Raw genomic sequence first — 20315 nt, 5'->3', positions numbered from 1 at the left:
GGGTGAGGGGAAGGGGATGTGCTGTGGTGCCATAGGGGGGACCCCCCCACCCCAGAAGGAGGTGCTGAGCCCCCCTCAATTACACAGCGTGGGGGGAGAGGTCCTCGTCCTCGTTGGGGGGGTTGGAGCCCCCCAAAAGCGGTGGGTGGGGGGCGTCCCGGGCCAGCAGCAGCGCGAAGCCTGCGGGGAGAGCGGCGGTGAGATGGATTTGGGGGGTTTGGGGTAAATTTGGGGGGTGTCCGGGGGTGGTTTCGGGGTACCTGGCGTGGCTTTGTGCAGGACGAGGCTCTCGCCGGGCTCCTCCCCCTGCGCAGAGTGGGAGGGGCTGAGGGGGCTCTGCACCCCCCCATGGGCCCGCCCCCCACACACAGGGGACCCCACCCTGAACCCCACCCTGCACCCCATCCTGTCCCCCCCACCCTGGACCCCACCCTGCCCCCCAACCTGCCCCCCCACCCCCCATCCTGTCCCCCCCACCCCCCATCCTGCCCCCCCCCACCCCATTCCCGCTCCTGTCCCATCCCAGCCCCCAGAACATCCCCCAGGATCCCGGGGTTCCCCCCCCGACCCACAGCCAGGGGTCCCCCAACCCCAAAACCTGCAGCCTCCGAGCCCCCCATCGCCCCCAGCCCCACAGAAACCCAGACTCCATCTCGGCTCGCACACATTTCCCCAGCCCCCCAACACCCCCAGCCCCACAGAACCCCAAACCCCCATCACCCCCATCCCCATAATACCCTAGTCCCCCGTCTCAGCCCCCCACATTTCCCCCAGACCCACAGAACTCCAGCCTCCATTTCAGCCACCCCATCACCCCCAGCCTCCCAGAAACCCAAATCCCCATCACCCCCAGCCCCACAGAACCCCAGCCCCCAGCCCCTCATCACCCCCAGCCCCCCACATTTCCCCCAGACCCCCATCACTCCCAGCCCCCCACATTTCCCCAGCCCCACACATTGCCCCCAGCTCCCCATCTCAGCCCCGCACTTTTCCCTCAGACCCCCATCTGAGCTCCCCCATTTCCTCCAGACCCCCATCGCCCCCAGCCCCCCAGAAACCCAAATCCCCATCACCCCCAGCCCCACAGAACCTCAGCCTCCCCATCTCAGCCCCCCACATTTCCCCAGCCCCACATCACTCCCAGCCCCCCACATTTCCCCAGCCCCACAGGACCCCCAGCCCCCCATCTCAGCCCTGCACTTTTCCCTCAGACCCCCATCTGAGCCCCCCCATTTCCTCCAGCCCCACATCCCCACCCAAACCCCCATCTCGGCCCCCCATCACCCCCAGCCCCACAGAACCAAGCCCCCCATCTCGGTCCCCCACTTTTCCCCAGCTCCCCTTCACCCCCAGCCCCCATCTGAGCCCCCCATCTCCCCCAGCCTCTCCCCGTACCTGTCCCGGGGGGGGTCCCGGCTCCCAGGGGGCTTCCCAGCGCCCCCCCCACTCGTGCCCCCCGATTCCATTGCGCCCCAAATCCTGCGGGTCCTGCAGCGGCCGGGGGGGCCCGCCCGGGGGTTCTGGGGGTTTTGGGGACCCCTCCCGCGGGCTGGGGACCCCCTCGAGCAGCGGCCCCAGGGATTCCCATGCTGGGGGGCTGGGCAGGGGGGGGCTGTCCGGGGGGGGGCCCTGCACATCCCGGGGGGGGCTGGGGGGACACCCCAAACCCGGAGCGCTGCAAGGAGGGAGGGGCTGCACCCCACAAGCGCTTTCAGGAGACCCCGGCCCAGGGGGGACCCCCGAGCGGGGGGGGCTGGGAGGGGACCCAGACACGGCCTGGGGGGACCCTGAGCTGGTGGTGACAAAATCGGGGGTCCCCAGAGTGTCGGAGGGAGGGGGCCCCGTCCCCATGGGGCTGGAGGGGGTCCCGGTGGTGGCACTTTGGGGGGTGGCCGTCACCACGGGGCTGGGGGGGCTCCCTGGGGGGGCAGAGAGAGGGGTCCCTGTGCCCAGGGGGGTGTGGAGAGTCCCGGTGGTGGCACTTTGGGGGGTCCCTGTCCCCAAGGGGCTGGCGGCATGGGGGGACCCTGCTCGGGCTGGGCTGGGGGGCGTCCCCAGGGCGCCACATTGGGGGGTCCCTGTCCCCATAGGACTGACGGGGGTCACCAGAGTGACACATTGAGGGGTCCCTGTCCCCATAGGACTGGTGGCATGGGGGCTCCCTGTCCCCACAGGGCTGACGGGGCTCCCCAGGGTGACACATTGAGGGGTCCCTGTCCCCACAGGGCTGGGGGGCGTCCCTGGAGTGCCCCTCCCCATGGGGCTGGCGGGGGTCCCTCTGGTGGCACCCTGGGCTGTCGCTGTCCCCATGGGGCTGGCGGGGGTCCCGCTGGTGGCGCCCTGGGCTGTCGCTGTCCCCGCGGGGCTGGCGGGGGGCAGAGGCGGCGGCGGCCGGCGGGGGCTGGCGGGCGGAGTCCCCCGGCCAGGGGGGCTCTGGGGGGGCTCCGGCCGGCGGAAGATGAAGGCGGATTCCGTCAGGCTGCGCTGGTACCGCAGGAACGGCCGGCGGGCACCTGGCGGGGGCGAGGGCTCAGCGGGGACCCCCGGAGCCCCCCGTGCCCCCCGTGCCCCCCACGGCACCTACCGGGGGCGCTGCCGGCCAGCGGGGACGGCGATGTGCACGTGGACCCCGAGCGCTCCCGCTGGCGGAAGAATTCCCGGGGGTTCTGGGTGCGCTGGGACACCAGGATGGCGGCTTCCTGCGGGACCGGGGCTCAGCGGGGCGGCCACGGGCACCGTGGGGCACCACGGCACTGCCAGAGCCCCCGTGAGCCCCGGGGATGGGAGGGACCCGGTCCCGGCACTCACGGCCGCCGTCCCGCTGAGCCCGGTGCGACCCCCGCGCTCCCGCTCGGCCGCCTCCTGCTCCCGCTGCTGCTGCTCCTGCGGGAGCGATAGGGACGCTGAGGGATCCCCCGGGATGGAGCCAGGATCCCCCGGGATGGAGCCCGGATCCCTCGGGATGGAGACTGCACCCCTCGGGATGGAGCCCGGATCCCCCGGGATGGAGCCAGGATCCCCCGGGATGGAGCCTGGATCCCTCGGGATGGAGCCCGGATCCCCCGGGATGGAGCCTGGATCCCTCGGGATGGAGCCTGGATCCCTCGGGATGGAGCCTGGATCCCCCGGGATGGAGCCCGGATCCCTCGGGATGGAGCCCGGATCTCTCGGGATGGAGCCCGGATCCCTCGGGATGGAGCCTTGGGTGCCCTGGGCAGAGCCCTCACACCTCCCCAGCATCCCCCTGCAACAAATCTTCTGAATCCCTTGGGATGGACGCGCTCGATCCCGCAGGATGGAGCCCCCTGATCCCCTGGGATGGACCCCTCAGATCCCCTGGGATGAACCCCAGATTCCCTGGGGTGAGGGATCCCCCAGGATGAGCCCCCCAGCGTGAACCTCTTCAGATCCCCCGGGATGGACACCCCGGATCCCCCGGGATGAACCCCTTCAGATTCCTCGGGATGAACCCCCTGGATCCCCTGGGTTGAACCCCTTCAGATCCCTCGGGATGGACCCCCCAGATCTTCCAGGATGGACCCCCAGGATCCCCTGGGATCAACCCCTTCAGATCCCACAGGATGGGCACTCCGGATCCCCCAGGATGAATCCCCTGGTTTCCCCAGGATGGAGCCCCCAGACCCCTTGGATGAACCCCTTCAGATCCCCCGGGATGGACCGTGCTGATCCCCCGGGATGGATCCCCCGTGATCCCCCGGGATGGATCCCCTGGATCCCCCGGGATGGACCGCGCTGATCCCCCGGGATGGACCCCCGTGATCCCCCGGGATGGATCCCCCTGATCCCCCGGGATGGATCCCCCTGATCCCCCGGGATGGACCCCCGTGATCCCCCGGGATGGATCCCCCTGATCCCCCGGGATGGACCCCCCTGATCCCCCAGGATGGACCCCCGTGATCCCCCGGGATGGATCCCCCTGATCCCCCGGGATGGACCCCCCTGATCCCCCGGGATGGATCCCCCGGATTACCCGGGATGGACCCCCGCGATCCCCCGGGATGGACCCCCGTGATCCCCCGGGATGGACCCCCGCGATCCCCCGGGATGGACCCCCGCGATCCCCCGGGATGGACCCCCGTGATCCCCCAGGACAGACGCCCAGAACTCCCTGACCCCCCCGGGATTGCCCTCCCGGGATGCACCCCCTGAAACCCCCCGGGATGAAGCCCAGACTGCCCGGGATGAACGCCCTGGATCCTGGTGGGATGGAGCCCCCCGGACAGACCCCCCCGATCACCCCGAGATCCCCTCGATCCCCCTGAGACCCCCCCAATCTCCCCGAGCCCCCCATTCCCGCTCCCTTCCCGCTCACCCATCGCTCCTGCTCCTTCCTGCGCTCCTCCGCGTCCAGCCGCGCCTGCTCCTGCCTGCGGGGCCGCACCGGGGCGTCACCGAGGGGACACGGAGGGGACACGGGGGTGGGACATGTGACAGGATGGGACACAGATGGGAAACGCCAGCGGGATATGGGGATATGGGGATGGGGGCACAGGGGTGGGACATGGGACACAGATGGGGAACACCAGCGGGATGTGGGGATGGGGACACGAGGATGGGATGTGGGACAGGCTGGGAAACACCAGCAGGATATGGGGACAGGGACATGGGAATGGGACATGGGACACGGATGGGACACAGAAATACCAGTGGGATATGGGGACAGGGACATGGGAATGGGACATGGGACAGGATGGGACACAGAAATACCAGTGGGATACAGGGATGGGGACATGGGAATGGGACATGGGACAGGATGGGACACAGAAATACCAGTGGGATATGGGGATGGGGACACGGGGATGGGGACACAGGGATGGGACAGGGATGGGGACATGGGAATGGGACATGGGACAGGATGGGACACAGAAACACCAGCGGGATGTGGGGATGGGGACATGGGGACGGGGACACAGGGATGGGGACACGGGGGTGGGACATGGGACACAGATGGGGAACACCAGTGGGATGTGGGGATGGGGACACGAGGATGGGACGTGGGACAGGCTGGGAAACACCAGCAGGATATGGGGACAGGGACATGGGAATGGGACATGGATGGGACAGAATGGGAAACACCAGTGGGATACAGGGATGAGGACACGGGGATGGGACAGGGATGGGGACATGGGAATGGGACATGGGACAGATGGGACACAGAAATACCAGTGGGATGTGGGGATGGGGACATGGGGATGGGGACACAGGGATGGGACATGGGACACAGATGGGGAACACCAGCGGGATGTGGAGATGGGGACATGGGGATGGGACAGGGATGGGGGCACGGAGGTGGGACATGGGACACAGATGGGAAACACCAGCGGGATGTGGAGATGGGGACACGAGGATGGGACATGGGACAGGCCGGGAAACACCAGCAGGATATGGGGACAGGGACATGGGAATGGGACATGGGACAGGATGGGACAGAATGGGAAACACCAGTGGGATACAGGGATGAGGACACGGGGGTGGGACAGGTATGGGGACACGGGGGTGGGGCATGGGACAAGATGGGAAACACCAGCGGGATGTGGGAATGGGACAGGGGACAGGATGGGACATAGATGGGAAACACCAGTGGGATATGTGGTTGGGGACACGGGGATGGGACAGGGATGGGGGACACGGGGCTGGGACAGGGATGGGGACATGGGGCTGGGACAGGGATGGGGGACATGGGGCTGGGACAGGGATGGGGGCACGGGGCTGGGACAGGGACGGGGACACGGAGGTGGGACAGAGATGGGAGCACGGAGGTGGGACATGGGACAGGGACGAGGACACGGGGCTGGGACAGAAATGGGGACACGGGGCTGGGACGGGGATGGGGACACGGGGCTGGGACAGGGATGGGGACACGGGGCTGGGACAGGGATGGGCACACGGGGCTGGGACGGGGATGGGGACACGGGGCCGGGACGGGGATGGCGGCCAGCGCTGCCCCTCACCGCCGCTCCTCGATGAGCCGCTCCCGCTCCTGCAGCCGCCGCTCCCGCTCCGCCGCCTGCAGCCGCTCCTCCTCCATGCGCTCCCGCTCCCAGCGCCGCCGCTGCTCCCGCTCCCGCTGCTTCTCCTGCTCCTTCCGCTGCTGCTCCTCGCGCTGCGCACGCACCGGGATCAGCGCCGGGATCCGCGCCGGGAACCGGCACCGGCGGCTGCACCGGGAACTCGCCCGCCCCGGTACCAGGAGCGGCGCTGGGATCCCGCTGCCTTCAGCACCGGGACCGGCACCGGGACCGGGACCAGGACCGGGACCAGGACCGGGACCTCGCCACACTTCACACCGGGGCTCTGCCAGCCTCGGCACCGGCGCCGGGACCGGGACCCCACCGACCGCCGCACCAGAAGCCCCCGGGGCTCGGCACTGGGACTGAGACCCCCACCCCATGGGCAGTGGGACCCTGCAGCGTCAGCACCGGGACCCCACAGACCCCTGGACCGGAACCGGGACCCCGCTGCATCCCACACCGGCCCCGGGACCCCCACAGACACCGGGACCCCGCTGCACCCCTGGACCGGAACCGGGACCCCGCTGCACCCCACACCGGCACCAGGACCCCCACAGACACCGGGACCCCGCTGCACCCCACTCCGGCACCGGGACCCCCACCAATCTCGGCACCGGGACCCGCGGGCTCTGCCCTGAGGCCGCAGCCGTGACCCCATCCCCGGGACACCGGGGGACCCCCCAGCCCCCAGCGCTCACCTCCGCCTGCTCCCAGAAGGAATCGCGCTGGGTGCGCTGCAGCTCCAGCGCCGGGTTGGTCTTGCGGTAGTTGGTGCCCTGGGGAGCACAGGGGGGGCAGGGTGGGACCCCCAGAACCCCCCAACACCCCCAGGGAACCCCGGGAAGCCCCGCAGGGACATCGCCCCCCACTCACCACCAGCTCGGGGGGGTCCTGGGGGGTCCTCCTGGGCGGGCGAGGGGCGGGGGGCGCCAGCTGTGCCAGCACTCGGCGCAGCCCCTCCAGCGTCACCTCCTCGGGCCGCCGGGCGCTGATCACGGCCGTGGCCTCCTGCCGCCGGCACGGGACGCGATGGGACAGTGCCACCCCTCCCACGGCCCTCCCTCCCCCGGGGAATCTCGGCACGATTCCCACGGACGTGTTAAATGCGGGACGGGATCCAGATGTGGGGCCGGATCCAGATGTGGGGCCGGATCCAGATCCCGGAGCCGGGCAGAGCAGCGGAAGCGGTTCCGGGGGATGGGGGGGGGGGGGCGGGACGGGACCCCCCCGTGAGGACGGGACCGGGAGGGGGGGGCAGGGATCCCAACCGCAGCCCCGGCGCGGCGGCCAAGACTGGGAGCACTGGGAAAGCGCGGCTGAGTCAGCAGCGCCAGGAATGCGCCCGGGCACAGGCAAAGGTCGGGCAGGCGGGATGGGGGGGGCAGGATGGGGAACTTGGGGTGGCCCCGGGGACCCCCCGAGGGCTCCGTGCCCCCCACTCACCCTGAAGAAGCTGCGGATGGCCGGCAGGTGCCCGGCGCACGCTGCCCGCTGCGATTCCGGCGCCTTTTCGCCCACCTGGCACCACGGGGAGGGCTCAGCCCGGGGGGGTCCCGGCCGAGGGTCCCCCCGAGCTGCCCCCCAACACTCACCCAGCTGATCAGGACGATTCTGGGGGTGCCCGAGCCGGGATCGGGGACCCGGCACAGCCCGTACATGATGCTGCCCACGGAGAATTTTCCAGCGAGCTCATCCGGCCCCCCGGCTGTAAAGAGGGGGGGTCAGAGGGGGTGCAGGGAAACTCGGGGGACCCCCCCCCCCAATATTTCCCGGCAGCGTCGCTCGCGGTACCTCCGGAATCCAGGAGCTTGAGGTCGTGGTGCTTCTCATAGCCAAAAACGGCCCTGGGGGGAGAGAGGGCTCAGGGTGGGGCTCAGGGTGGGGGTCGGGGTGGGGGTCGGGGTGGGGGGGTCACAGCGGGTGTCACATGAAGTGGGGTGACCTGCCAGCCTTGGGCACCCCACGCGCTGCCCCGTGCCACCAGCTCGGGATGAATTCATGGAAGTGCCGCCGGCAGCATCCGCCCCCGGGACAATGGGAACGTGGGAAGCGCCGGAGCGGCACAGCCCCCCCCAACAGCGACCCCCCCCACCCGGTGCGGCGGTGCCGGGACCCCCGGCCGGCCCGGGCAGCGCTCGGGGGGCCCCATCCCGGCGGGACCGTCCCCCCCGTCCCGGGCATTCCCGGCGGCTCTGCCGCTCTTTGTTCCCGCGTGGCTCCGGTGCGGGGCTGGGCACGGCTCCGGCAGCGCGCGTGGAGCATGCAGGGCACGTCACGCGTGTCACGGCATGTCGCGACAGGCTGCGGCGCCACATGGCGGGACCGAGCCCGGCACGCGGCCGGGAGGAGCCGGCGCTGGAGCGGCTCCAGCGGCGCTCCGGGGGCAGAGGGCAATGCCCGCCCGGCCGCGGGCACGGGCGCTCCCGTGACGCCGCGGGGCTGCGAGCCCGGTGAGCCCCGGTGCCGCCGCTCCCCACCCTGGGATGGGGGTTTTGGGGGACACCGGCCCCGCGGCACCGGCACCGGGACCCCCAGCCCGGTACCGTCCCGGCACCCGCGCCCCCCGGTACAGCCGGGCAGAGCCCCCCTTTCCGCACAACCCGGGGCGCTCCCCGCTCCCGCAGCCCCCCCGGGCCCGTCCTGCCCCGGCCCCGGGCGGCGGCGCCGCTCCCAGCCCGGCGGCACCGGGAGGGAGCGGGCGGGACGGGGCGAGACCGGCTGGGGCTCCCGGTTCCCAGCGCGCAGGGCTCAGTTCCGGGACCCCCCGCGGACCGGCACCCCCTGGCCCAGAGCCCGGTGCCCCCCGGAGCCCCTTCCCGGTGCCGGTACCGGTACCGGTGCCTCTCAGCCCGCCCCCGACGGCCCGGCCCGTGCCGGTGCCCGTTCCTGCTCCCGTTCCCGGTCCTGTCTCTGGTGCCCGTCCCAGTGCCCGTTCCCAGCCTCGGTCCCCTCTTCCGTTCCCGTTTCCATTCCCGGTTCCCTGTGCCGGCTCCTCATTCCCGGTTCGCTGTTCCCGGTCCTCCCTTCCGTCCCCTTTCCCGGTCTCCATTCCCGGCTCCCGTTCCCTCTCCCGGTGTCCCGTTCTCACCAGTCGGTGCCAGCCCGGGGGTTCCCCACGTCCTCCCGCGCCGCCAGCAGCGCCAGCCGGTACCGCTCCAGCCCCGGCCCCGCCATCCCGATCCCGGGGCCGATCCCGATCCCGGGGCCGCCGCCGCCGCCGCCCTGCGCCCGCTCCTCCCTCCCTCCCCCGCCACCCCCCCGGCGCTTTCCGCCGCCCACGGGCGGCACCGGGCGGGGCGGGGGCGGGAGCGGCCGGGAGGCACCGGCGCGGCACGGGACGGGCGGCGCTGGGAGCGCTGGGAACGGGCCCGAGTCCCGCACTGGGACGGGGTCCGGTACCGGGATGAGGGTCCCGAACTGGGATGGGGATCTTGTACCGGGACAGGGGTCCGGTACCGGGATGAGGGTCCCGTAGCGGGATGGGGGTCTCGGTACCAGGGTGAGGGTCCTGTGCCAGGATGGGGGCCCTGTACTGGGATGGGGGTCCGAAACCGGGATGGGGGTCCCGTACCAGGATGGGGGTCCCTGTATGAGGGTCCTGTACTGGGATGGGGGTCCCATATCAGTATGGGGGTCCTGTTCTGGGATGAGGGTCCCATACCGGGATGGGGTTCCCTGTATGAGGGTCCCTGTACTGGGATGGGGGTCCCTGCACTGGGATGGGGGTCCCTGTACTGGGATGGGGGTCCTGTAGCAGGATGGGGGTCCTGTACCAGGCCTGGGTCCTGTCCTTGGATGAGGGTCCCATACTGGGATGAGAGTCCCTGTACTGGGATGGGGGGTCCCTGTACTGGGATGGGGGTCCTGTAGCAGGATGGGGGTCCTGTACCAGGCCTGGGTCCTGTCCTTGGATGAGGGTCCCATACTGGGATGAGAATCCCTGTACTGGGATGGGGGTCCCTGCATGGGGGTCCTGTACCAGAATGGGGGTCCCTGTACTGGGATGGGGGGCCCTGTATGAGGGTCCCTGTATACTGGGATGAGGATCCTGTACTGGGATGGGGGTCCCATACTGGGATGAGGATCCTGTACTGGGATGGGGGTTCCATACTGGGATGAGCGTCCTTGTATGAGGGTCCCTGTACTGGGATGAGGGTGATGTACTGGGATGGGGGTCCTGTACTGGGATGGGGGTCCTGTACTGGGATGGGGGTCCCTGTATGGGGGTCCTTTACTGTGATGGGGGTCCCTGTATGAGAGTCCCTGCACTGGGATTAGGATCCTGTACAGGGATGGGGGTTCCATACTGGGATGAGGACCCTGTACCAGGGTGAGGGCCCTGTACTGGGATGGGGGTCCCTGTACAGGGATGAAGGTCCCACACTGGGATGAGGGTCCCGTATCAGTATGGGGGTCCCTATACCAGGATGAGGGTCCCTGTACTGGGATGAGGGTCCCTGTATGAGGGCCCCTGTACCGGGATGAGGTTCCCATACCAGGATGGGGGTCCCGTACTGGGGTGAAGGTGCCGTACTGGGATGAGGGTGCTGCAGCAGGATGAGAGTGCTGTGCCAGATTCCCATTTCAGGACATGGACGCAGGCTCCAGGATCCCACTCTGGAACGCCAGTGGAGGTCCCAGGATCCCACAGCAGGACACGGATGTCACAGCAGGACGTGGGGCAGGTCCCAGGGCCCCAGGCTGGGCCGTGTGCCCGGCTCTAGCGCTGGAATGTGGCTGCAGTGCCAGGATCCCATCCCACCACCAGGGTCCCCAAACTGTCCCCCCTGTAGCCTCTCCCCCATTCCCTTTTTACGCCAGGAAATGGGATTTTGGGGCTGGGGGAGTCCCCGGGTCCCCCTCGACCATGAAGGGGGTGGCGGGGGCGTCTTGGGGACATTCCCAGCCCAGAGTCTGGCCCGGCCCGGCCCCACAGGGCTCCTGTCCCAAAGCCTCTCCCCGTTCCCTTATTTGGGCACCGCGGCTGGAAAATCCCAAATCCCCGGGGAGGAGAAAAATGCTGGAAAATGGGATCGTGGGCCCGGGGACACGCCCAGCCCAGTGCGGCAAGCCGTGTCACCCCCTGTCATCGGGGGTCACTGCTGGCACTGGCATTACTGGCGTCACGGGTGTCACTGGTGTGACTGGCATTACTGGTGTCACTGGTGTTGCTGGTGTCACCAGTGTTACCTTCTACTGGTGTCACTCTTACTGGTGTCACTGGTTTTGCTGGTTTTGCTGGCACCACTGGTGTCACTGGTGTCACTGGTGTCACTGCTGTCACTACTGTCACTGCTGTCAGTGACGTCAGTGCTTCGGCTGGTGTAAGCGGTAGTGCTGGTTTTACTGGTGTCACTGGTTTAACTGGTGTCACTGGGGCTGCCGCTGTCATCGGTTTCACAGGTGTGTCCCGCTGCTGTCACCGGTGTCAGTGCTGTCAGTGCTGTCACTGCTGTCATTGCTGTCACTGCTGTCATTGCTATCAGTGACGTCACCGCTTAGACTGGTGTAACCGGTATTGCTGGTTTAACTGGTATCACTGGTTTGACTGGTGCCACTGGCATTACCGCTGTCACCGGTTTTACTGGTGTGTCCCTGGTGTCCCTGGTGTCCCTGGTGTCACTGCTGTCACTGCTGTCATTGCTGTCACTGCTTCGGCTGGTGTAACCGGTATTGCTGGTTTAACTGGCGTCACTGGTTTAACTGGTGTCACTGGGGTTACTGCTGTCACCGGCTTCCCTTGGGTGTCCTGCTATTGTCACCGGTGTCACTGCTGTCACTGCTGTCACTGCTGTCAGTGACGTCACTGCTCCGGCTGGTGTAACCGGTAGCGCTGGTTGTACTGGTGTCACTGGTTTAACTGGTGTCACTGGGGTTACTGCTGTCACCGGTTTCACTGGTGTGTCCCGCTGCTGTCACTGGTGTCACTGCTGTCACTGATGCCGCTGCTGTCACTGGTGTCACTGCTGTCGCTGCTGTCGCTGCTGTCGCTGCTATCGCGGCTGTCGCGACCCCGCCCCCCGCCTATGTGGGCGTGGTCTCTCACGGGGGCGTATCCAATGACCCCGCCCAGTGGGCGTGGCCTCGGTCGCGGGTGTGGGCGTGGCCCCGGGGCTGACCCGTCACGTGGCGTTGCGGCGCCCCCTGGCGGCGCTCCTTTGTCCGCGCGCGGGGCGGGGCCGCGGGGGGCGTGGCCAGGCGGGCGGCGCCGCGCGGGATTGGCGGGGCGGGGCGAGGCGGGGCGGGGCGTGCCGCGGAGGCGCGCGCTGATTGGCTGCCAGGCGGGGTGGGGCGGGGCGGGCGGGGCGGGGGTCGGTAACGGGCCGGGGCCGGGCGGGGGGCGCTGAGCGGGGCCGCTCCGCTGCCCGGGGCCCCCCGCGCCCCCATGGACCCCGACGTGGATTACGAGCGGCCCAACGTCGAGACCATCAAGTGCGTCGTGGTTGGCGACAACGCCGTGGGCAAGACGCGGCTGATCTGCGCCCGCGCCTGCAACGCCACGCTGAGCCAGTACCGGCTGCTGGCCACACACGTGCCCACCGTGTGGGCCATCGACCAGTACCGCGTCTGCCAGGAGGTGAGGGCACCGCCGGGCACCGCCGGGCACCGCCGGGCACCGAGCGAGCGGGGGAACGGCGGGAGGGGCGTTCCCGGGGACACCGGGCATCGCCGGGCACGGCGGGGCAGGGGGGCGGGGGGGGAGCAACAGGGGGTACCGAGCACCGGGGAGCAGCCGGTACCGCGAGGGACACCGAGCGGGGAACCGGGAGGGGGCAGCGAGGGCACAGCGGGGTGGTCCCTCATGGTTCCGGGCAGGGCGGTGGGTGATGGTGCCGTTCCCGGTGCCGTTCCCGGTGCCGTTCCCGGTGCCGACAGGTGCTGGAGCGCTCCCGGGATGTGGTGGACGAGGTCAGCGTCTCCCTGCGCCTCTGGGACACCTTTGGGGACCACCATAAGGACCGGCGCTTCGCCTATGGCAGGTGGGACGGCGACCCGCCGCCGGAACCCCACCCCCTCCCGCCACCGACACCCCGAGACCCCCACCGGCACCCCGGCTCCGGTCACCGGCAGCCCGGCTGCTGTCACCGGCAGCCCAGCCCCCACCCCAGCCCCCGAGCGCAAGCCCTGCCCATCCCGGGATGCCCGGAGCCAAAGGAGCCCCTTGGGCTCCTGCCAGCCCCCGGGGAGCAGCTCTGGCACCCCAAACCCCATCCCCCCGCTTTGGGGACACCTTTGGGGCCACCGCGACCCCAACAGTGCCCCCCCGAACCCCCCGCCCCGAGCAGGGACCCTCCGGAGCTGTGCGTGGGGGGCGGCTCCAGGGGGGCTCTTGTGCTGCCGGAATCCTTTGTGGGGGCGCTGGGCTGGCAGCACGAGGGGCCCCCCCAGATCTCCGGTGTCCCCCGGTTGTAAGCAGCCGGTGCCCGTGGCCGCTGGCACGTCCGGGCTCTCTTATCGCGGCCGCCCCGCGCCAGCCCCGCGGCTCCGCTAATCTCCCCGCGGCACGGCGGCGCTGGGGGGGCCCTGTCCCCGCCGCTCGCGGTGGCCCCGGGGCTGGCGGAGGGCCCCGGGGGGGCCGGTGGCGGCTATCTTGGTCTGGGACACGGGCCCGGCTCCAGCGGCGCCTCCCGGTCACGTCCCGTCCCGTCCCGGCTCGGACTAAAAACAACCCGGGCCCGGGGCCACGCGGCTGCTGCGGGGACTTGGGGGTACTGGCACCCCCTGTGTGTCCTGGCACAGCCCCCCATGTCCCCCGGCACCCCTTTATGTCCCCTGGCACCCCTTCATGTCCCCTGGCACCCCTTCATGTCCCCTGGCACCCCCCCAGGTCCCCTGGCACCTCTCACTCCCTGGCATGGCAGTGGCCGCCCCACAGTGGGCGCGGGGCGGGATTGGGGACAGCGGGCGTGGAATGTCCCCGGTGCTGGGGCTGGCACCCACCCAAACACCCCCCCGTGGGACCCCCCCCTGGCTCAGGACCACCACGGTGCCCACCCGAGCTGGGGCAGCCCGTGGCAGTGGTGACACAAAGCCAGGTCCCGTGGGGTCCCTCCTGTCCCCTGTCACTGTCAGGGGGCTCCCAGAGGCCGCGGGGATCTGTGGGGTTCCCGTGGCTGGGGGGCTCTCAGGGGGTCCTGGGGGGGTCCCAGGCTGGGGACAATGACCCGAGGCGGGGCTGCCACCCGAGTGCCGCCTGATCTGGGTGTGTTTGGGGACGCGTTTGGGGACGCCGGGTGGCACCGGGACAGCGCTGCCCTCCCCCGCCGCGCAGGTCGGACGTGGTGGTGCTCTGCTTCTCGCTGGCGAACCCCAACTCGCTGCGGCACGTGAAGAGCATGTGGTACCCCGAGATCAAGCACTTCTGCCCGCGCACCCCCATCGTGCTGGTGGGCTGCCAGCTGGACCTGCGCTACGCCGACCTGGACGCCGTCAACCGCGCGCGCCGGCCGCTGGCCAAGTGAGCCCCCAGAGCGTCCCACGGGGACAGGGACACCTCCGAGTGTCGCCATTGAGTGGGGACCCCTCCCTGAGCCACTATGGGCACCCCCAGTTTTGTCACCACCGTGTTAGGGTGTGTCACCTCCCCCATCCTGTGGGTCAGCACTTGTGGGGTGGAATCCGTGCCCTGCTCAGCACTCCTGGCTTGGGAGGCCCCCCTGGCACCCCCACAATGAGGGGCCACCCTCCCAGCACCCCCGGGCATGGCCATGAGACCTCCCAGCACCCTTGGAACGAGCAGGGGCTGCCCTGGACACCCTCTCAGCCCTCGCCCTGTCCGTGCCCCCCCAGGCCCATCAAGCCCTCGGACATCCTGCCACCGGAGCGGGGCCACGAGGTGGCCCAGGAGCTGGGGGTGCCCTACTACGAGACCAGCGTGGTGGCCCAGTTCGGCGTCAAGGACGTGTTCGACAACGCCATCCGCGCCGCGCTCGTGTCCCGCCGCCACCTGCAGTTCTGGAAGTCCCACCTGCGCAAGATGCAGCGGCCGCTGCTGCAGGCGCCCTTCCTGCCCCCCAAGCCCCCCCCGCCCCTCATCCAGGTGCCCGACGCCCCCCCGGGGCTGGGGGGGGGCCCGGCCGCGCTGTTCCAGGCCCCGCTCTGCGCCGACGTCGTCTTCCAGCTGCAGGGCGGCCACCGCGTCTTCGCCCACCGCGTCTACCTGGCCACCGCCTGCTCCCGCTTCTACGACCTCTTCACGCTGGAGGAGCCGCCCGGCCAGGGGGACGGGGACGGCCGTGACCTGTCCTCGTGGGGCCGCGGCTTCCTGAGCCTGCGCTGGGAGGCGGTGGCCGACCCGGTGGCGGGGCGGGAGCGGCGCATGGCGGTGGTGGCAATGGACCGGGGCGTGCGGCCGGAGCCGCTGCGCGCCGTGCTGGAGTACCTGTACACGGGCGAGCTGGAGAGGCCCCACGGGGACCTGAGGCAGGTGGGGGCCGTGGCTGAGCTGCTGGAGGTGTTCGACCTGCGCATGATGGTGGCCAACGAGCTCAACCAGGAGAGCTTCATGAACCAGGAGATCACCAAGGCCTTCCACGTGCGCCGCGCCAACCGCGTCAAGGAGTGCCTGGCCAAGGGGGTCTTTGCAGGTATAGGGGTGGGGTGGGGCGTGTGGGGACAGGAGGGTCACCACCGTCACCTCCGAGATGGTGTCACCTTCTCGTGGTGACAGTGGGGTCACGGGGATATGGTCAGCCTGAGACCCTTCCACCTCTGAGGTCTTTGGAGTCTGGGGTCCTGCCCTGGTCAGTCATGGAGGTGCTGCTGGGGCGGAGTGACAGTTCTGGGTGGTGGCCAAGGGCTGCTTGTCCCCAGGGCAGTGGTGTCCCCATGGAAAGGTGCCCAAGGGATTCTTGTCCCCAGGGCAGTGGTGTCCCCTGGAAAGGTGCCCAAGGGATTCTTGTCCCCAAGGCAGTGGTGTCCCCATGGAAGATGTGTCCCCATGGAAGGGATGTCCAAGGGGTGCTTGTCCCCAAGGCAGTGGTGTCCCCATGGAAAGGTGCCCAAGGGATTCTTGTCCCCAAGGCAGTGGTGTCCCCATGGAAGGGATGTCCAAGGGATTCTTGTCCCCAAGGCAGTGGCGGTCAAGGGGTGACTATGTCCCCATGGAAGGGATGTCCAAGAGATTTTTGTCCCCAAAGCAGTGGTGTTGTCATGGAAGGGGTGTCAAGGAGTTTCTTTTCCCCAAGGCAGTGGTGTCTGAGGGGTGGCTGTCCCCAAGGAAGGGGTGTCCAAGGGATGGTTGTCCCCAAGGCAGTGGTGTCCCCATGGAAGGGGTGTCCAAGGGGTTCTTGACCCCTTGACAGTGGCGGTCAATGAGTGGCCGTCCCTGATCTGCCGTGTCCCAGGGGTGGCCGTCCCTGATCTGCCGTGTCCCGGGGTGGCTGTCCCTGGTCTGCCGTGTCCCGGGGTGGCTGTCCCTGGTCTGCCGTGTCCCAAGGGTGGCTGTCCCTGATCTGCCGTGTCCCAGGGGTGGCTGTCCCTGATCTGCCGTGTCCCGGGGTGGCTGTCCCTGATCTGTAGTGTCCCAGGGGTGGCTGTCCCTGATCTGCCGTGTCCCAGGGGTGGCTGTCCCTGATCTGTAGTGTCCCAGGGGTGGCTGTCCCTGGGCTGGGGGGCACAAGGGATACCTGGGGGGTGGCTGTGTCCCCCCTGAGCTGTCCCTGTCCCCAGACGTGGTGTTCCTGGTGGATGACGGCGCGGTGCCGGCGCACAAGCCACTGCTCATCGCCGGCTGTGACTGGATGAGGGCCATGTTCCGGGGGGGCTTCCGCGAGAGCTACGCCAGCGAGGTGGGCACCGGGGGGCACCTGTGGCTCCGGGGGTCAGGGGGGGCATTTGGGTTGGGCTCAGGGGGCTGCTCAGAGCCCCTGGCTCAGGGACACGCGTATCCTACTTCTTCCTACTGTGCTGGGATGTGGGGGCTATTCCAGGGCTGGGGGTGCTGTGCCAGCTCAGGCACTGCCAGGAGGGTCCCCCTTTCCCCCAGCCCCCTTTGGGGGTGTCTCTGAGCTGCCCCCAATCCCACAGGTGTCCCTGCCTGGCACCAACTGCGCCTGCCTCCGCGCCGTCCTCGACTTCCTCTACACCGGGGTCTTCACCCCCACGCCCGACCTGGACGCCATGGAGCTGCTGATCCTCACGGACCGGCTGTGCCTGCCGCGGCTGCAGGCGCTCACCGGTGAGCCCCCCCCCGGTATCCCCCGGTCCCTGACGTCACCAGTGCCCCGCTGCCGCCGCGGGGACGGATCGATCATCGATCGTCCCCGTGTGTCGCTCGCTGTTCTTATGTAAGCGCGGGGGGGCCCGGGGGGGCTCCGTCCCCGCTGTGTGACCCCCCCTGAACCCCCATTTCCCCCCTTTTCCCAGAGCAATACGCCGTGGATGAGCTGCTGCGAGCCTTCATGCAGCGCGTGGAGATCGACGAGCAGGTCATCATCTACCTGGAGATGACGCAGGTATGGGGGGGCTGGGGGGCACGGAGACCCCCGAGGGGGGACACAGAGATTCCCAAGTGATGGGGTGACCCCCCCAAATCCCTCCCCAGTTCCACAACGCCCGGCAGCTGGCGGCGTGGTGCCTGCACTACATCTGCACCAACTACAACCGCGTGTGCCGCCGCTTCCCCCGCGAGATGAAGTTCATGTCCCCAGGTATGGATGGATTGGATGGATGGATGGATGGATGGATGGATGATGGATGGATGGATGGATGCATGATGGATGGATGGATGGATGATGGATGGATGATGGATGGATGGATGGATGGATGGATGGATGGATGGATGGATGGATGATGGATGGATGGATGGATGGATGGATGGATGGATGGATGGATGGATGATGGATGGATGGATGGATGGATGATGGATGGATGATGGATGGATGGATGGATGGATGGATGGATGGATGGATGGATGGATGATGCATGGATGGATGGATGATGGATGGATGGAGGGATGGAGGGATGATGGATGGATGGATGATGGATGGATGGATGGATGGATGATGGATGGAAGGATGGATGGATGGATGGATGATGGATGGATGATGGATGGATGGATGGATGATGGATGGATGGATGGATGATGGATGGATGGATGATGGATGGATGGATGATGGATGGATGGATGATGGATGGATGATGGATGGATGATGGATGGATGGATGATGGATGGATGATGGATGGATGGATGGATGATGGATGGATGATGGATGATGGATGAATGGATGGATGATGGATGGATGGATGGATGGATGGATGGATGGATGGATGATGGATGGATGGATGATGGATGGATGGATGGATGGATGGATGATGGATGGATGATGGATGGATGGAAGGATGGATGGATGGATGGATGGATGATGGATGATGGATGGATGGATGATGGATGGATGGATGGATGGATGATGGATGATGGATGGATGGATGGATGGATGGATGGATGGATGGATGATGGATGGATGATGGATGATGGATGATGGATGATGGATGGATGGATGATGGATGGATGATGGATGGATGGATGGATGGATGATGGATGGATGGATGGATGGATGGATGGATGATGGATGGATGGAAGGATGGATGCAGGGATGGATGATAGATGGATGGATGATGGATGGATGGATGGATGGATGATGGATGGATGATGGATGGATGGAAGGATGGATGGATGGAAGGATGGATGGATGATGGATGGATGGATGGATGGATGGATGGATGGATGGATGGATGATGGATGGAAGGATGGATGGATGATGGATGGATGATGGATGGATGGAAGGATGGATGGATGATGGATGGATGATGGATGGATGGAAGGATGGATGGATGGATGGATGGATGGATGATGGATGGATGGATGGAAGGATGGATGGATGGATGGATGATGGATGGATGGATGGATGGATGGAAGGATGGATGGATGATGGATGGATGGATGGATGGATGGATGATGGATGGATGGATGGATGGATGGATGATGGATGATGGATCCATGGATGGATGGATGATGGATGGATGGATGATGGATGGATGATGGATGGATGGATGGATGGATGGATGGATGGATGATGGATGGATGGATGGATGGATGGATGGATGGATGGATGGATGGATGGATGATGGATGGATGATGGATGGATGGATGGATGGGGATGGATGATGGATGGATGGATGGATGGATGGATGGATGGATGATGGATGGATGATGGATGGATGGATGGATGATGGATGGATGATGGATGGATGGATGGATGGATGGATGGATGGATGATGGATGGATGATGGATGGATGGATGGATGGATGGATGGATGGATGATGGATGGATGATGGATGGATGGATGGATGGGGATGGATGATGGATGGATGGATGGATGGATGGATGATGGATGGATGGATGGATGGGGGGCACCACGGGGAGGGCAGGGTTCCCCAGCCGTGCCCTGAGCCCCGCGGTGTCCCCGCAGAGAACCAGGCTCACTTCGAGCGGCACCGCTGGCCGCCGGTGTGGTACCTGAAGGAGGAGGATCTGTACCTGCGCTCCAAGAAGGAGCGGGAGCGCGAGGAGCAGCTGCAGCGCAAGCAGCACCCCCGCAGCAAGTGGTGCTTCTGGAGACCCTCACCGCCCGTGTCCTGAGCGGGGGGGCTCGGGGAGGGCACCCCCGTGTGGGGCTGGGGGGCTCGGCAGGGCTGGCAGCCCCTGGGCTGAGCAGGGGGTTCAGCCCCGGGCTCCCCGTGCAGGGTGAGGGGGCTCAGCTGGGCTGGGGGTCCCTGTGGTGAGTGGGGGGCTCGGGGCTGGGGGGCTTGGATGGGCTGGGGGGTCAGGTCCTGAGACCCCCACACTTGACTTGGGGGGCTCAGCTGGGCTGGGGGTCCCTGTGTGGAGTGAGGGGCTTGGGCCTGGGGCTTTTATAAAGGGCTGGGGGGCTCCCATGCAGGGCCGGGGGTCCCTATGCTGGGCTGGGGGTCCCTGTGCAGGGCTGGGGGTCCCTGTGCTGAGGGCCCTGGGCTCCCATGAAGGGCTGGGGGTCCCTGTGCTGGGCCAGGGGTCCCATGAAGGGCTGGGGGTCCCTGTGCAGGGCTGGGGGTCCCTGTGCTGAGGGCCCTGGGCTCCCATGAAGGGCTGGGGGTCCCTGTGCTGGGCTGAGGGGCTCAGGACCCCCACCCTCATTCCCAGGGACCCCACACTGAACAGAGGGGTTGGCCCAGGACCCCCCCAGCCCAGGCTGTGGCTCTCAGCCCTGGGACCCCCCCCAGAGCACTGACCAGGGGGCTGG

At 67.7% G+C, this 20315-nt stretch overlaps 2 protein-coding genes across 2 annotated transcripts; one reads left to right on the top strand and one right to left on the bottom strand.

Annotated features, from left to right (window-relative positions):
- Window positions 1-32: 32 nt before the first annotated feature.
- Window positions 33-9206, bottom strand: LOC131083891 (drebrin-like). Its single transcript, XM_058024882.1, has 14 exons — window positions 9121-9206; window positions 7824-7876; window positions 7625-7737; window positions 7476-7550; window positions 6906-7040; window positions 6731-6808; window positions 5973-6124; window positions 4334-4388; window positions 2809-2883; window positions 2585-2699; window positions 2289-2513; window positions 1396-2213; window positions 261-306; window positions 33-180 (listed from the first exon to the last, which is right to left on the bottom strand). The coding sequence occupies exons 1-14, from the start codon at window positions 9204-9206 to the stop codon at window positions 80-82; spliced, it is 2127 nt and encodes a 708-aa protein (XP_057880865.1). The 3' UTR covers window positions 33-79.
- A 3164-nt stretch (window positions 9207-12370) lies between these two features.
- On the top strand, window positions 12371-19779 carry LOC131083687 (rho-related BTB domain-containing protein 2-like). The gene is made up of 9 exons (XM_058024574.1): window positions 12371-12609; window positions 12909-13012; window positions 14305-14490; window positions 14823-15619; window positions 16704-16822; window positions 17061-17211; window positions 17400-17488; window positions 17578-17683; window positions 19506-19779. Exons 1-9 carry the CDS (start codon window positions 12418-12420, stop codon window positions 19673-19675), a joined length of 1914 nt encoding a protein of 637 aa, XP_057880557.1. The 5' UTR covers window positions 12371-12417; the 3' UTR covers window positions 19676-19779.
- Window positions 19780-20315: the final 536 nt, after the last annotated feature.

Source organism: Melospiza georgiana, chromosome 5 (assembly GCF_028018845.1).
Source record: "Melospiza georgiana isolate bMelGeo1 chromosome 5, bMelGeo1.pri, whole genome shotgun sequence".
Classification (NCBI taxonomy): domain Eukaryota; kingdom Metazoa; phylum Chordata; class Aves; order Passeriformes; family Passerellidae; genus Melospiza; species Melospiza georgiana.
The sequence above is the reverse complement of the archived record's forward strand: the minus strand, read 5'-3'. Positions and strand labels throughout refer to the sequence as shown.

What these genes read in the sequence shown, in the direction of transcription:
- LOC131083687 (XM_058024574.1), top strand. Translation starts at nt 12,418, where the DNA reads ATGGACCCCGACGTGGATTACGAGCGGCCCAACGTCGAGACCATCAAG. An exon ending in GCGCGCCGGCCGCTGGCCAA is followed by an intron (nt 14,491 to 14,822) that starts GTGAGCCCCCAG and finishes GTGCCCCCCCAG; the next exon opens with GCCCATCAAGCCCTCGGACA. An exon ending in TCTACCTGGAGATGACGCAG is followed by an intron (nt 17,489 to 17,577) that starts GTATGGGGGGGC and finishes ATCCCTCCCCAG; the next exon opens with TTCCACAACGCCCGGCAGCT.
- LOC131083891 (XM_058024882.1), bottom strand. Translation starts at nt 9,206, where the DNA reads ATGGCGGGGCCGGGGCTGGAGCGGTACCGGCTGGCGCTGCTGGCGGCG. An exon ending in GGAAGGAGCAGGAGCGATGG is followed by an intron (nt 2,884 to 4,333) that starts GTGAGCGGGAAG and finishes TCGCTCCCGCAG; the next exon opens with GAGCAGCAGCAGCGGGAGCA. An exon ending in CCTGCACAAAGCCACGCCAG is followed by an intron (nt 181 to 260) that starts GTACCCCGAAAC and finishes CTCTCCCCGCAG; the next exon opens with GCTTCGCGCTGCTGCTGGCC.